Here is a 15,704-nt window from a genome sequence, read left to right as displayed (position 1 = left end):
AATTTTAAATGTGTAAAATTTTAGTTCTCCACCTTCATCTATGGAAGATAAATCAGATGTTGGTTATGGACGAAGTATTTCTTCTTCATCTTCCTTAAGAAGATCAAGTAAAGAAAAGACCAAGTAAGAAAATGATGTTTTATCTATATGCAAATAACTTTCCCTTCAATTTGAGTGTGAAAAAATGTTTTAGATTTTAGATTTGGGCAACTTGGTTTTTATTCTTCTTATGGTAATACAGTTGCACAATTGCCTTTTACATTGCTATAGGAAAGATCTCTGGAATGGGAGCCAGGGAATCTGGTTTCACATTCGATTTCGCCCTGTGGACCTGCAGTGATTTGGGCCACATGACTTAGTGTCTGTGTGGGTTTCCTTCCCTTAGCTGTGGATGAAATAACGCCGGGTCCCTGGCTTCATGATGGGGAAAAGAATCAAATTATATAATGAAATAAAAATTGTATAATGAAGTAAAAATGCCTTGTAAGCTCTAAATGCAAATGCAATGTATTGTTATTTTCCATATGATTGAAATTGGTTGTGGTTTTTTTTCAAATGACAAGAAAAAATAGTTATCATTTTAGTGCTGGATTTGGATCTCCCATAGAAGACAAATCGGAGCCAGCTTCTGGACGAAATACTGTTGTCAGCAAAAGCGCCACCAAAGAAAAAGGATGGAGGTAAGAAAGTGTCCTGAGTTCCTCATTACCCAGCCAGACTGGTGGAAGGGAGGGGTGGCTCTTCAGTAGGAAGCTTTCTTCTAACATCACTGTGTTGAACCAGGCAAGACTCATGAGATGCAATTAAAAAGGAACTTGATTTTTGTCTCTTACCATCTCTTTAAAACTTACCTGAAGAGAATTGTCTTCTGGCTCTGGCCAAAAACTCGGGTCACTTGGATCACTTGTAGGAACAACAGAGTCCTACAGTCGCTTTAACTAAAACATGACAACAGGGACAGCAGTCTTTAGACAGCCCTTTGACAGCCTAACCCTGGGTAACCAACTTGGTGTGAGGGTTTCTGCCTCCCGCTGCTGCCTTTTGCAGGTGGGGAACCCCACACCCAGGTGTGTGGTCCTGCTCTCTCTCCTCCCGCCCCACTTTTGCTTCCACGGCCTTCCCCGCCTCCCTCACTGTCTCTGACCCTCTATGGGAAAAGGAACGAGGAGGAGGAGAGGCAAATAGGGCAATGCTCTTACTTGGTTGGGACAATTGTAATGTCCTTTTAAGGTCTGTGCATTGTTTTTTTTTTTTTTTTTTTTTCCTGAGGCGGAGTCTTCCTCTGTCGCCCAGGCTGGAGTGCAGTGGCACCATCTCCTATCTTGGCTCACTGCAACCTCTGCCTCCCGGGTTCAAGCAATTCTCCTGCCTCAGCCTCCTGAGTAGCTAGGATTACAAGTGTGAGCCACCATGCTTAGCTAATTTTTGTATTTTTACTAGAGACGGGGTTTCACCCTGTTGGCCAGGCTGGTCTCGAACTCCTGACCTCGTGATCTGTCTGCCTTGGCCTCCCAAAGTGCTGGGATTACAGGCATGAGTCACCCTGCTTGGCCCTACATGTTTACATATTTTTAAAACATACTTCTCCTGTGAGAACTTTCCTGGATTATTTGAAAAACTGTATTGAGTTATGGTAGACTTAAGCCTGTAAGGGCCATGGTGGCATTGGAGGCTGTGGAATGTGGATACCAGACCCCTGCTTTCCAAGGAGGCTGGGCCCCAGGTCTCCCAAGGCATAGGCAGTGGTTTGCCCTCCTCCTTAGACTGCTTTATTTTCTGCTCTTTCTTCTCTGTTGTTACAGTCTCTGCTGCTCAATATTCTCATCAGTGCTTCTCATCTGCTCCTGTGGTTCCAGTCCCATAGCTTCTGCTTGCTCTCTCCTCCCCTTCCCTGTCCTTCTCTTCCTTCCCTTCCCTTCTCCTCCCTTCCCTCCAGCTTCCCTCTCCTTCCCTTCCCTCTGCTTCTTTGTATCCCCTCCCTCCCCTCTCCCTTCCCTTCCCTGTTCTTCTCTTCTCTTCCCTTCCCTTCCCTCCCGTCCCTCCCTTCTCTCTTCTTTCCCTTCCCTTCCCTTCTCTCTTCTTTCTCCCCTTCCTTCCCATTCCCTGACCTACCTTCTTCTCTCTCCTTCCCTTTCCTATCCTCTCCTTCCTTTCCCTCCCCGCTCTGTCCTTTCTCTCCCCTTTCCTTCGCTTTCCCTTCCCTTTCCTTCCCTTCCCTCCCCTCTTTCTCTTCCCTCTCCTCTCCTCGCTTTTCCTTCCCACCCCTTCCCTTCCCTCCCCTCCCCACTCCTTTCTTTCCCTCCCCTCTCCTTCCCCTCCCTCCCCTCTCCCTTCCCTTCCCTGTTCTTCTCTTCTCTTCCCTTCCCTTCTCTTCCCTCCCCCTTTCCCTTCCCTTCCCCCTTCTCTCTCCCCTTACTTCCCATTCCCTGACCTACCCTCTTCTCTCTCCTTTCCTTTCTTCTCCTCTCCTTCCTTTCCCTCCCCACTCCTTCCCTTCCCTCCCCTCTCTTTCCTTCCCTCCCCTCTCTTTCCTTCCCTCCCCTCTCTTTCCTTCCCTCCCCTCTTTCCCTTCCCTCCCCTCTCTTTCCCTTCCCTCTCCTCTCCTTTCCTTTCCTCCCCTTCTCCTTCCCTTCCCTACCCCCTCCTTCCTTTCCCTCCCCCTCCTTCCCTTTCCTTCCCTTCCCTTCCCTGTTATTCCCTTCCCTCTTCTCGCCTTCCCTTTTCTCCTCTCTCCTTCCCTTCCCTCCTCTCTCCTTCCCTTTCCTTTCCTTTCCATTCCTTGTCCTTCCCTTTTCTTTGTTTTGCTCCGCCCTACCCTTTGGCCTCTCTGAGCTTCTCCCCATTGGACTAAAAGCTCCTCAAGAACAAGGACATGTTCTTATTTGAATAATTTCTTTTCATCCCCTGTATTTAGTGCAGTGCCTGACTGGCACTCATAGGCATTCACATTTATTCAAAAGAACAGAAATCCAAACTTTGGCAGGAAAAGGTTATTTCTGACAAGTTCCACACTTGTAAACGATGCATCTGGAGCAAATAGGTTACCTTCTCTTTATCTCTGTTTCCTCATCCATAAAACTGAAATAAAAATAGAACTGTTTTCATAGTGCTGTTGTAAGCCTCAAGTAAGTCACTACGTGTGAAATGCTTAGCGCAGTGCCTGGCACATGGTAAACAGTCAACAAATGTCAGCTCCTGTTGCTATTATTATTGTTGTACTAAGCAGTTGCAAGGAGCCAAAACCCACTCCAACTGTACAAGGATATAAAGGAATTCAGTGCAGGGATGCAGAGGGTCCTCAATGGGACAGGTGACAACTGCAGGGCCCGCCCATCTCTCTTCCTCTCTCTCTTTCTCCCTCCACCTGCATGGTAACTTACTTGCACTTGCTTCCTTGCTTGCTTTTTTTTTAACGGCCTCACCTCTAACTGTAGCTTGCATGTGGCCTTGGTTTGCTAAGGGACCAAATCTGGCCCCAATTCCAAAACAGCCTTCCAGTTCAAAAGCCTGGCAGCAATCAAGTACAATCTCTCTCTGTCTCTTCGCGCATTTTCAGGAGACTCAATCTCATTTTCACAGGCCATCCGGAACGTTGGCTGCCTCTGAGACAAGTGTTCCCCTTTAGTCCACCCAGCTATGGCCCTGGGAAAGACTCAACCTTCTGCTGCCTTGCTAGGGACAGGCCACTTGACTGATGAGCAGCCACAGGACCCTGTTGTACATATAGTGCTTCAATCAAAGTGCACCTTTCCCTCTGGTCCTCACCCAGACGGGTGAGCACATCAGCTTTCATCTTTAGTTCTTCTGCTCTTCTTGGCTTTTTAAAATTGTCTTATTTTTCTTACAGCTCAATCTGGTTCTTAATCCTAAACCTTTTGGGCAATGCTTCTGGGTGGGAACTCACTTTGTGTACTTGCGAATATCAAGCTGCTAATCTTCACACAGCTATAGTTTGCTTTATTGTGATATTTGACACTGACATTTTCCGTAACACTGTGAAGCACTCACATCTTGATCTCATTAGATCCATGTCACTTTGTTCTATGGATAAATCCCTTCATTTTTGGCCCTTGGTGTTATCTTTTCATCCTTTGCAATACTGTAAATATCAGTGTTCTCCAAAAGTAGTACTCCTATTCCTACTCTCCATAGTTTTAGCTCCCATTCCAAAGCTGAGACCCTTCTCTTGAGTCCAGACCTGTGTGTCCAGTTGCCTGGTGGAGTCCTCTGCCTTGTCACTCTGAAGGCACCTTAAGTTCAATATGTTCCAACCTGAACTCATTGTTCATCGCAGCTCCCAAGCTCCCTCTCCCTCTCTTCCCTATGCTTGCTCATGTTAACCATATTCCCATACAATCACCCATGCCTAGGAATCATCTTGAAGTCCTTCTCATTTATCCCCAATATGGAATGACCAAGACAGTCCTATCCACTCTATGTCTTAACTCTCCTACATCTATTTCGTCCCTTCATTTTCACTTTTACTTCCCCGGTTCAGGCCTTTTTGTTGTATGTCAATCACAACAACCTCCTTATTGTACTGTAAATCCTCCCACTTTCACATAGCCCTACATAAACCCATCCTCCATGCATGCGCCCCCAGAGGTGCGAGCCCCCACCTTTTTTTTGAGACAGAGTCTCACTCTGTCACCAGGGTGAAGTGCAGTGGTGTGATCCCGGCTCACTGCAAATTCTGCCTCCCGGGTTCACGCAATTCTCATGCCTCAGCCTCCTGAGTAGCTGGGATTACAGGTGCGTGCCATCCATCATGCCCAGCTCTTTATTTTTTTTAATTTTTATTAGAGACCATGTTGGCCATGCTAGTCTCAAACTCCTGGCCTTGTGTGATCCGCCCACCTTGGCCTCCCAAAATGCTGGCATTACAGGCGTGAACCACCATGGCCAGCCACTACACACCTTTTTAAATGAAAGTCAGATCATATGACTCTGCCTAAAACAAAGTTCCCTCTCATCGTATAGCTGAAGCCCAAACTCCAAGCATGGCCTACCCCGGAATAGCCTTTCTTGTTTTGTGGCAAGTTCCTCAAATTTGTGGATTCGTTTCCATTCTTTATTTTCTTTACAGCTTTGTTTTTGTGAAGCCTTCTCTGATCACACCAGGGTAAATATATACTTTGTGCCCATTTTTTGTGAATTTGGGTTTTTAATTATTTATTTAGCTATAGTTTTTTCTCACTTTATCGAGGCTTAATTGACAAAAGAATTATTATGTACATTTAAACATGATGTTTTGATATCTGTGCACACTGTGAAATGTTTACCACGATTAAGTTAATCAACACTTCCATCACCTCACAGAGTTCCCTTTTGTTTTTTGTAGTTTTGTGGTGAGAACATGGAAGATCTACTCTCTCAGTAAATTTCACGTATACAATACAGTATTATTAGATATAATATAATGTCTCCATGCTGTACACTAGATCTCCAGAACGCAGCCATTAGTCATCCCGTGAAACTGAAACTCCTTTGTGAATGGATTCTATCTCATCCATAGCCTGCACTGATTTGTGTTGATTAATTCTCTTTCTTACTAAACAATGAGCCGTTTGAGATCCGGGACCATGCCTTTTTTTTTAATCTTTATATCCATAGAGCCTAGAATAGTATCAGGCTCATCAGGGGCAGTAAAAAATTATTTATCGATTAAATATTAAAAATTACTTTAATTATTGAATGCTGCTTGTTGAAAGGAACAGATGTTTGACTCCTTTACCATATGCCCAGGGAGAACAAATATAAACAAATGAGAATAATTATTCCTTCTTTGTACTGTCTTCACTCTCCCTCTTTCTCCGCACATTCTGGCAGCTCACTCCCCACTTCAAGATAAACCCTGATACACTCCTAGGATTTAAGAGGATTGTTGGCATGAGGGTTAACTCAGACTTTGGATTCAGACACAACTGCCTTGGTCTTCTGAACTGTAAATGGAAATGATGATCCCTGCCTCAAAGAGCTGCTGTAAGAGGCGATATGGTGTCAGGAAAGTGCCTGACCATTGCCTAGCGCACTTAGGAGTTCAATGTGTGTCCCTTCTCTCTTCCCTTCTTAGCCTTTGGTCCACTGAGGGGTAGATTAGCCATAGCCCTGTTGTCCTGTTGTCTATCTTTTGGTCAACCCTTCTTGTCTTGTGACTATTAAAACGTTGGACTCCTAGAAAGAGAATAAAATATTTTAACTGCATTCATCTGGTAAGCCATTGAAAATATTTTATGTTAAAAAGAGTGAGACAATAGCAAAGACATGGGATCAGCCTAAATGCCCATCAAGGATAGACTGGATAAATAAAATGTGGTACATATACACTATGGAATATTGTGCAAACACAAAAAAGAATGAAATCATGTTCTTTACAGGGACATGGATGGAGCTGGAGGCCATTATCCTTAGCAAACTGATGCAGGAACAGAAAACCAAATACTGTGTGTTCTCACTTATAAGTGGGAGCTAACTGACGAGAGCACATGGACCCATAGAGGGGAACAACAACACACACTGGGGCCTACTGGAGGGGGGAGGGTGGGAGGAGGGAGAGGATTAGGAAAAATAATGAATGGCTACTAGGCCCAATACCTGAGGGGTGTGGTAATCTGTACAAAAAAAAAAAAAAAAAAAAAAAAAACCCATGACACAAATTTGCCTATGTAACAAACCTGCACATATACCCCCGAACTTAAAATAAAAGTTAAAAAAAAATTTTAACAGAAGGTCATAAAGGAAAAAGATAAATACAAAGACTGAGAGATACTGACAAAGAATAATGAGACATCGAGAACCATGGAGTGGCTACATTTTTGAAAGGCAGAGGATAGAAGAGATGGGAAAGAAGTAAGATCAATTACATGTGAAGTGTTCAGAAAGTATGGATTTCTTTTTCCTGATGAATATCATTACCATGCAACATGTAAACTCAAATCTCTGCCTCCTGGGTGACCAGGCACCATATTACTTTTGGTTTCAAGGCTTTAGTTATACTCCCCTTCGTGGCAAAACACTCATAGGAGATGTGATTAATTCGTTTCCTGGTTATCCACTCTCCTCCTTCCTTAGTCTTCACTGAAACCAACATATCTAACATTTCTTCTAAAGCTTTTCCATATAGAGGACACTTGAATGTAAATATTTAAAAATAGCATTCACTAGACCTGTTTGTGAAATGTATAAGTTCTATCTACACTATTCTTTTGTATTCAGACCAGTTTTCATGAATGTTTACTTGATTGAACATGAGTTTATTACACATATTTAAAAGTTATTTTTCTGTCTCCTTTTTTATATCTTCTTTCCACGCTGTTCATATCTACAGCCTTTTAGATATTTACAGCAAATGCTTTAACACTTCTGTTACTCAGACAACCTTGATCTACAGGATAATGATTTCCTAAAACATTTTTGTTTTTAAAATAATTTCCCACTACCCTCTTTTTACTCATAATCGTTGTTGCTTGCTTCTTCCCCCAACTCTTGACTACTAAAGTCTTTCAGAAACAGATATTATATCTTAGTCACATGTAAACACCTTCTCACCTTTTTTCTACAATTCATTCATTCAACATATACTTATTGAGCACCTTCTATGTGCCTGGAATTGTTCCAGTGCTGGAGATACAGCAGTAAACAAAAACTTTTGCCTTCATAGAACTTACATCCTAGTGAGAAGACAGACAATAAAGAAATACACACACTCACACAATCAGACACTACCCAGAACAAATCCTATCTCTACTTTGAACGATGCCTTGTTCCCATCCTTTTGGAATAGATTGGGTGGAATAGGACACCCGATCTGAATACATTTCTTTCAACATTGAACTCCTGGAGACTCTCATATCTTTATCACTCATGTGGAATTTATTGAATGCTGCCTAGTATTGTGATTATTTTCCACATAACAAAATCTTCTTGCTTAAATTGAAACCCCAAGTGGGCTGGGTTCATGACCTGTATTTCTCCCACCAGCCTTGTCCTATAATTATGTATTTAAATAGTCAATGGTATCAAAAAGGAGCAAGGGATTAAACTTTGAAAATGTCAATACATGATTTAGAGTCAGCCAAATATTCTATATGTTTACCTGCTCCCCTTTTCATCCACCTATGAATGTAGAAAAATAACCTTAGAGCTTTGGATCCCACAGTAAATCCCTGTTTCCTGAGGTAGTTTTGCTAAAGTTTCTGCTGGAGAGGTAAAAGTTCTGCTGTCTTTAACCAAAAACGGATGCTCTGAGAGTTAATTTTACCGGAGTTAATTTTATAATTTCCAAGTGTTTATTTCCATATGCATGAAATGTATTTAAGTACTGAAGCCCTTCTTAATATAACCTGGCAGCCTTCGGTGAAAGAAGTTCAAAAGAAATGCTTCTATTTATAGCAATAAGAAACTACAGTTCAGGAGTTCCAGAAAATTCTTTTTAATCATTCATAAGATTGCCTTTCCCGAAGGTGTATCCGATATTTTCTCCTTCATGCCAAATGATTCCTTGTTCTTACATCAGGCAGCATGCTCTCTGAGAAACACTCCTGCCTCTGTTTTGTAGGTAACTCTGAATAGTCACTCTATTCAGTGACTGAGTATTGGACTGACTATTGGAACTGAGCTCTCCAATCTTACAATGCCACCTTGCAATTTTAGAAAACAGGTGAACCTATCTGTGCTTCCAGCACTTCCAATTGACCTTCCTAGTATTGGTTTCCAATTTACTAAAATCTTAACTATGTATGTGATGATGTCCAATTTATTATTATTATTTTTTTACAAATAAGGGGGTTAAAATGATCTCTCTAGGAAATATTAACTTTTGCTTAGAGATTTTATCAGAATGTATGGTGGGTGCATTCAATGATATATGATTAACCTCTCTACTTGGCTGCAGCAAATACAATATTTAATTAGAAAGTATAAAACTTTTAGTACTTGTTATAACTAGTACAGAGCTTTGTAATTCTCAAATAGCAGTTGACAGGATTTTTTTTCTCTTCTTTTCTTCAAAATAAAAAGAAAATTCATCTGGACCTCAGTCAATTCTTCCCTCCCACCTTGTGCTTCAAGTAATACTTAAAGATAAATAATCTTTATTTTACTGCTAGTGTAACAGATGCTCAATACGTGTGAGTATATAACAAGTGATTGACCAGGCATGGTGGCTCATGCCTGTAATCCCAACACTTTGGGAGGCCGAGATGGGCGGATCACTTGAGGTCAGGAGTTCGAGATCAGCCTGGCCAACATGCTAAAACCCTGTCTCTACTAAAAATACTAAAAGTAGCTGGTTGGGGTGGCGAATGCTGGTAATCCCAGCTACCTGGGAGGCTGAAGCAGGAGAATCTCTTGAGGCTGGGAGACAGAGTTTGCAGTGAACCAAGATTGCACTACTGCATTTCAGCCTGAGCCACAGAGAGAGACTTCGTCTCAAAAAACAAAACAAAACAAAACAAAACGAAACAGGTGCTTCACCTGCTTGGTCTGGCCTAGCCCCATTTTCTTGATTTCTTGACCCTCTGACACAGTTGTTGTTTTAAGTTCCTTGTTCTCAAGAAGCAACAAAATAAAAGCTGCAATCAAAGCTACTGTTTAATCTTAATATTGTCCAATCCTTTTATAATGAACAAGGTGTATAAGAAAATCTGCCCTCAGAAAACACGCCAATGTCACGAAGAACAGTGTGGTAGATATTTAGATAAGGCAACAATTCTTTTTAATAATAAATAGAAGCATTTATTTACATATCACTGGTTAATTGACAAAATTCTGCGGGAAAAATAGAAATGAACTAGCAGCAGCGTTGACCGCGAGTCGGGAATTAGAAACAGCATTGTCCTCGTTGGAACTCCACCTACTCAAAGTCCCACCCAGGCCGGTTCTGGAGACTTCTCTCATCACGCAAAAGAGCTAAAGTCCTTGGGCAGGGAAGCAGGTCTGTGGTCCCGGCTGGGGTCCCAACCCACACTGGAGTCACCAAACTGTGGGGAGTCTTGGAAACTTATGCTCTCATTTCATTCCTTTTTAGACCCTCTGCCCAAGGTCATGTTTGGCCATAGATGGTGCCTCTTGATCTGTCTCTGTGTGACTGTGCGTCAGCCAAGAGCCTGTGTACTTTAAAACCAAAAAGGCATTTTTATGTCATCATTTATTAGACTTGCATCTTGGTAATTATTAAGGAAAAACAGCTAAAACCAAAAACTGGAAAAGGGTAGGCTGCGTCCTGGCACAGCTGTGAAGTGAGGAGGCTGTGACTCCCCTGATCCCTGCATCTTCCCCTTCTAGATTTTCCTGAGTTCCTTGCAAAGCTGCTCTAGTGAGTGGCCGTGGACATCCTCCCCACGGCCTCCCAGAGGGCTGTCCAGCCTCACTGCCGGTTCTCCCAATGTGGGCTCTCAGCTAGCAGTGGAAAGTAGAGAAAGTAAGCCTTGCCGAGGACCAAATGATAGATAAGCCGTTATTTACCAGCCCAGAAGTATTTTAACAAAACGATGATTGCCTCCTTTGATACTGAAAATGTTCCAGTTTGTGTCAAGCTGTTTAGGGGTGTTTGGTGCAGAGTAAAAAGTGGGGTGCAGGTCATCAGGTCACACCAGCATCCCCTAGGGTGAGATGCAGAAAGTGAGTAAAGACAGACATTCCATCTATAGTGTTAGAATATAATTTGTATAAAAGTAAAATCATAACTCTCATGTAAATATAAAGTGAATACACAGCAAGGTTTATTTTAAAATTGATTTCTGTATACAATTCTATGAACTTTAACGAAAGTGGAGATTTATATAACCATCATCACAACCAGGATACAAAACAGTTCTACCACCCCAGATAATCCTAACCCCTGGTATTCTCTGTTTGTTCTCTGTTACTGTAGTTTTTCGGTTTTGCTTTGTTTTGTTTTTTTAGAGACAGGTTCTCACTTTGTAGAGTTCGGGCTGGAGTGCAGTGGCATGATCTTGGCTCACTGCAACCTCCACTCACTGCAGCTTCAACTTCCTGGACTCAAGTGATCCTCCCACCTCAGCCTCCCGAGTAGCTGGGACTACAGGTGTGCACCACCACACCCAGCTAATTTTTGTAAGGTTTCGCCATGTTGCCCAGGCTGGTCTGGAGCTCCTAAGTTCAAGCAGTTCGTCTGCCTCTGCCTCTCAAAGTGCTGGGATGACATGCGCAAGCCATCACCGCACAGCCACGCCTGTTCGTCTTTTTGAGAATGCCACATGAATAGGATCGTACAGTGTGTAATCTTTGAGACTGGCCTTTCCACACAGTATAATGCCTTTGAGATTCTTCTGAATTGTTTTGTGTATCAGTAGTTTATTTCAGAGTATTATTTCATTGTATGGGTATACCACGGTATATGTCCATGCACCTGTTAAAGGACAATTGAGTTGTTTCCAGTTTTTGTTGATTATGAATAGTGCTGTTATAAACATTCATGTGTGTGTGAATGTAAGGGTTTTGTTGTTGTTGTTGTTGTTGTTGTTTTGGTGGAGTCTCACTCTGTTGCGCAGGCTGGAGTGCAGTGGTGCGATCTTCTTGGCTCACTGCAACCTCCACCTCCTGGGTTCAGGCAATTCTCCCGCTTCAGCCTCCCGAATAGCTGGGATTATGGGCATGTGCCCCCACACACAGCCAGTTTTAATTTCTCTAGGGTAAATACCTGGGAGTGGGATTTCTGGGTCATATAGTAACTGTATGTTCTACTTTATAAGTACTAGCAGACTTTTCCAGAGTAGCAAGAGCATTTTGCATTCTCACCGGCAATGTATGAGAACACCAGGTGCTCCACATCCTTGCTGGCACTTGGGATTGTTAGTATTTATTTATCCATTCTAATATGTAAATAGGGGTATCTCATCATGATCTTAATTTGCATTTCCCTAATAGCTAATGATGTTAACTTTTTTTTCATGTGCTTATTTGCCATCTTTATATCCTCTTTGGTGAACTATCTGTTCGAGTATTTTGTCCATTTTTTAAAATTGGGATTTTGTTTTTGCTTTTCTCAACTGTTATTTTAGGTTCAGGGGGTACAGGTGCAGGTCTGCTACGTGGGTAAATTGTGTGTTGCTGAGATTTGGCATATGAATCATCCTGTCACCCAGGTAGTGAGCCCAATTCCAATAGGTATGTTTTCAACCCTTCCCCACCTCTCAGCCTCCCCTACCTAGTAGCCCCCAGTGCCCTGGTGTCTGTTGTTCTCATCTTTATGTCCATGTATACACAATGTTTAGCTCCCACTTATAACTGAGAACATGTGGTATTTGGTTTTCTGTTCCTGCATTAATTCACTTAGGATAATGACCTCCAGCTGTATCTATGCTGCTGAAAAGGACATGATTTTATTCTTTTTTATGGCTGCATTTTATTCTATGGTGTATACATACCACATTGATGGACATCTAGGTTGATGCCATGTATTTGCTATTGTGAATAGTGCTGCAATGAACATAGGAGTACATGTGTCTTTTTGGTACAATGATTTATTTTCCTTTGGGTGTACACCCAGTAATGGGATGGCTGGGTCAAATGGTAGTTCTAAGTTCTTTGAAATCTCCAAACTTGTTTCCACAGTGGCTGAACTAATTTACAATCCCACCAACAGTGAATGAATGCTCCCTTTTCTCCACAACCTTGCCAACATCTGTTATTTTTTATTTTTTTAGCATTAGCCATTCTAACTGGTGTAAGACGGTATTCTCATTATGGTTTTGATTTGCATTTCTGTAATGATTAATGAATTTGCACGTTTTTTCATATATTTGTTGGCCACATGTATGTCTTCTTTTAAGAATTGTCTGTTCATGTCCTTTGCCCATTTTTAATGGGGTCATTCATTTTGTGCTTGTTGAATTGTTTAAGTTCTGTATATATTCTGGATATTAGACCTTTGTTGGATGCATAGTTTGTGAATACTTTTCCCCATTCTGTAGGTTGCCTGTTTACTCTGTTGATAGTTTCTTTTGCTGTGCCGAAGCTGTTTGTTTTTTTACTGTTCAGTCTTGAGCATTCTTTGTCTTATATATGAATCTTCTGTTGACCATGTGGCTTGCAAATATTTTCTCCCACTCTGTAACTTGTCTTTTTATTTCCTTAGCAGTATCTTTCTCAGAGCAAAAGTTTTTAATTTTGATGAAGTCAAATTTGTCAAAATTTTCTTTTATAGATTGTGCTTTTCGTGTCACATCTAAAAACTCCCTGCTTCTTGAAGAATGCCTTGAAAAAATACGTATATTTATATTTATATCTGTAGAGTGTTTACATATATATATAGGCTAACCCTAGATCAAGAAGATTTCCTCCTTTGTTTTCTTCAAAATATTGGATGCTTTTAGGTTTTCTATTTAGGGCTAGCATTAATTCTGAGTTAATTTTTACATTAAATGTGAGGCTTATGTTGAAATTTACTTTGCATATGAATATATAATTGTTCCAGGAAGATTTGGTGAAAAGCGACATTTGTCTCTCTTGAATTATCTTTGTACCTTTGTCAAGAATCATTTGATGACTTCCTGCAGATCAAGTTGACACAGACTAGTTTTTCTTTTCTCCTCCCTACTAAATAGAACTATTAACCCTGGAAATAATGCAAGAGGCAAACACAGGAGAACTCCAAAGGAAGCAGGAAGAAGGTGAACTGGCTGGGGACCCTCTGACTAGGGGAAAAACACAGCAGCAGGGCATCTTATATTCCCTCATCTAACAGAAGGTCCCCCAGCCTAGCAACAGAAAGCAACTAGTAGTCATTTGACAACACTAGGCAAACTCATTGTCAATGACAAGGGGGTTGATTGGAACCCCACTAATGCTAGGAGTCTAGAGTAAGCAAACATCTCTTCTGACAGCCAGAGACCCCTTCCCTTTTCCCCCTGTCCACTCCTAGACCTACCAAGACCTATCAAGGCAGCTGGGAAGTAGTAGCAAGAGGGACCCAGACACAGCAAGTGTACCTGAGGGCCTGAGACTTGCTTCTCCCACCCAGAGATACTGGAGTGGCCAGAAGGGACCTGCTCAGCCCAGGATGTGGCCAGCCTGGGAAGCTGCTTTGTCCCAATAAGTGTGAGACTCCCTCTCCCACTAAGAAACATTGGGCAGGTGGGTGGAACCTGCAAGAAAGACCTAAGCACAATAAGTACCCTGGCACAGGCCACTCCTTTGTCCCCATGGCGTTGAGGCTACCTTCCCTCACCAAGAGACATGGAGTGGGGGATGACAGTAGGGAGACATCTTGCCACAAAGGTCCTCTCTATCTTACACAGGCTGGGGGAAACCAGACACAACAAGCCCCTGCCTAGGGAAGCCTCTGGGTCCTTGTAGGCCTGAAATACCTATCCTTCACAAAGAGTCCCAGAATGGGGAAACCCCTTGTGTTCCTTCAGATACACCAGGAAGGACCAGTGGGAATCCCAGCAGCCTAGTTAAACCAAGCAGAAAAACACATACACTCACTGAAAGTGTCTGAAAATTAAAGTGTCATTGGAATCACTGCCTACAAAAGTAGTCCAGGACGTCCATGCAGAACTCCAGGGAGACTGCTTGCTAAAATAAATAAATAGACCCAGAGTTTCCCAATATAATGGACAACATATCCAGATTATGACCAAAAAAAGATCTATCATATCAGGAACCAAGAAAATCACAATACCAATGAAATGACAATCAGTTAATGCCAGCATGAAGGTAAATCAGATGTTGGAATTATCTGACCTGGATTTTAAAGCAGTCATCATGAATGTGCTTCAACAATCCATTACAATTTTTCTTGAAATAACTGAAAAAAATAGAAAATTTCAGCAACAAAAATAGCAGTTATAAAAAAGGAACCAAATAGAAATTATAGAACTGAAAAATGTAATAACAAATAAAAAATCTCACTGGAAGGACACAATAATAAAGTGGAGATGACAGATGATAGATTCAGCTAACTTGAGGACAGAGCAGTAGAATTCACTCAACCTGTATAACCAAGAGAAAAAATAACTGGCAAAAAAAAATGAACAACACCTCAGGGACTTATGGGACAATAATAAAAGATCCAACATTCATATCATTGCAGTTCCAGAAGGAGAGGAGAGAGGGTAGGACTTAAAGAGTATTCAAATAGGTAATGATTGAAAACTCCCCACATTTGGTGAAAGATATAAATTTTTGATTAAAGAAGAGAAGATTCCAAATAGGATAAATCCAAAGAAGTCAACACTAAGTTTATTATAATTAAACTTCTGAAATCAAAAGACAAAAATCTCTTGAAAGCAGCCAAAGAAAAACTATGCATTTCTTGTAGGAAAACACCAATTCAAGTGACAGTGGCTTTCTTATTTGAAACTATAGAAGCCAGGTGGAAGTGGCATATTTTTCAAGTGCTGAAAGAAAAGAACTGTCAACCACAAGTATCTGGTGAAACTATTCTTCAGCAATGAAGAAGGCAAATAAAGCCCTCCTCAGGTAAATGAAAACTAAACAACTTACAGTTAGCAGGCCTATCCTAACAGATTGGCTAAAGAATGTTTTTCAAACAGAAAGGAAATGATGAAAGAATCCAGAATGATCAGGAAGAAAGAGGAAATATTATATATATATAATATATATATTTTATATATTATATATATATATTCACACACACATATATATACACACACACATATATATATATATCTCCATGCAGTAGATGATCCATTTCCTCATGAGTTTTATAAGTCACA

At 41.4% G+C, this 15,704-nt stretch overlaps 1 protein-coding gene across 5 annotated transcripts in view; it reads left to right on the top strand.

The window, feature by feature from the left end:
- LOC105480036 (armadillo repeat containing 3) overlaps positions 1-15,704 on the top strand; it is a 115,735-nt gene that overhangs the window by 85,432 nt on the left and 14,599 nt on the right. For 4 of the 5 annotated variants that reach the window (XM_011738471.2, XM_011738472.3, XM_071070391.1 and 1 more), the window contains 2 exons: positions 25-123; positions 564-680. In XM_011738471.2, coding sequence (XP_011736773.1) covers positions 25-123; positions 564-680 — 216 coding nt within the window. The remainder of the gene's footprint in view (positions 1-24; positions 124-563; positions 681-15,704) is intronic. The other variant, XM_011738473.2, reaches the window with a different exon arrangement.

Source organism: Macaca nemestrina, chromosome 9 (assembly GCF_043159975.1).
Source record: "Macaca nemestrina isolate mMacNem1 chromosome 9, mMacNem.hap1, whole genome shotgun sequence".
In the NCBI taxonomy this organism is placed as follows: Eukaryota; Metazoa; Chordata; class Mammalia; order Primates; family Cercopithecidae; genus Macaca; species Macaca nemestrina.
The sequence above is the reverse complement of the archived record's forward strand: the minus strand, read 5'-3'. Positions and strand labels throughout refer to the sequence as shown.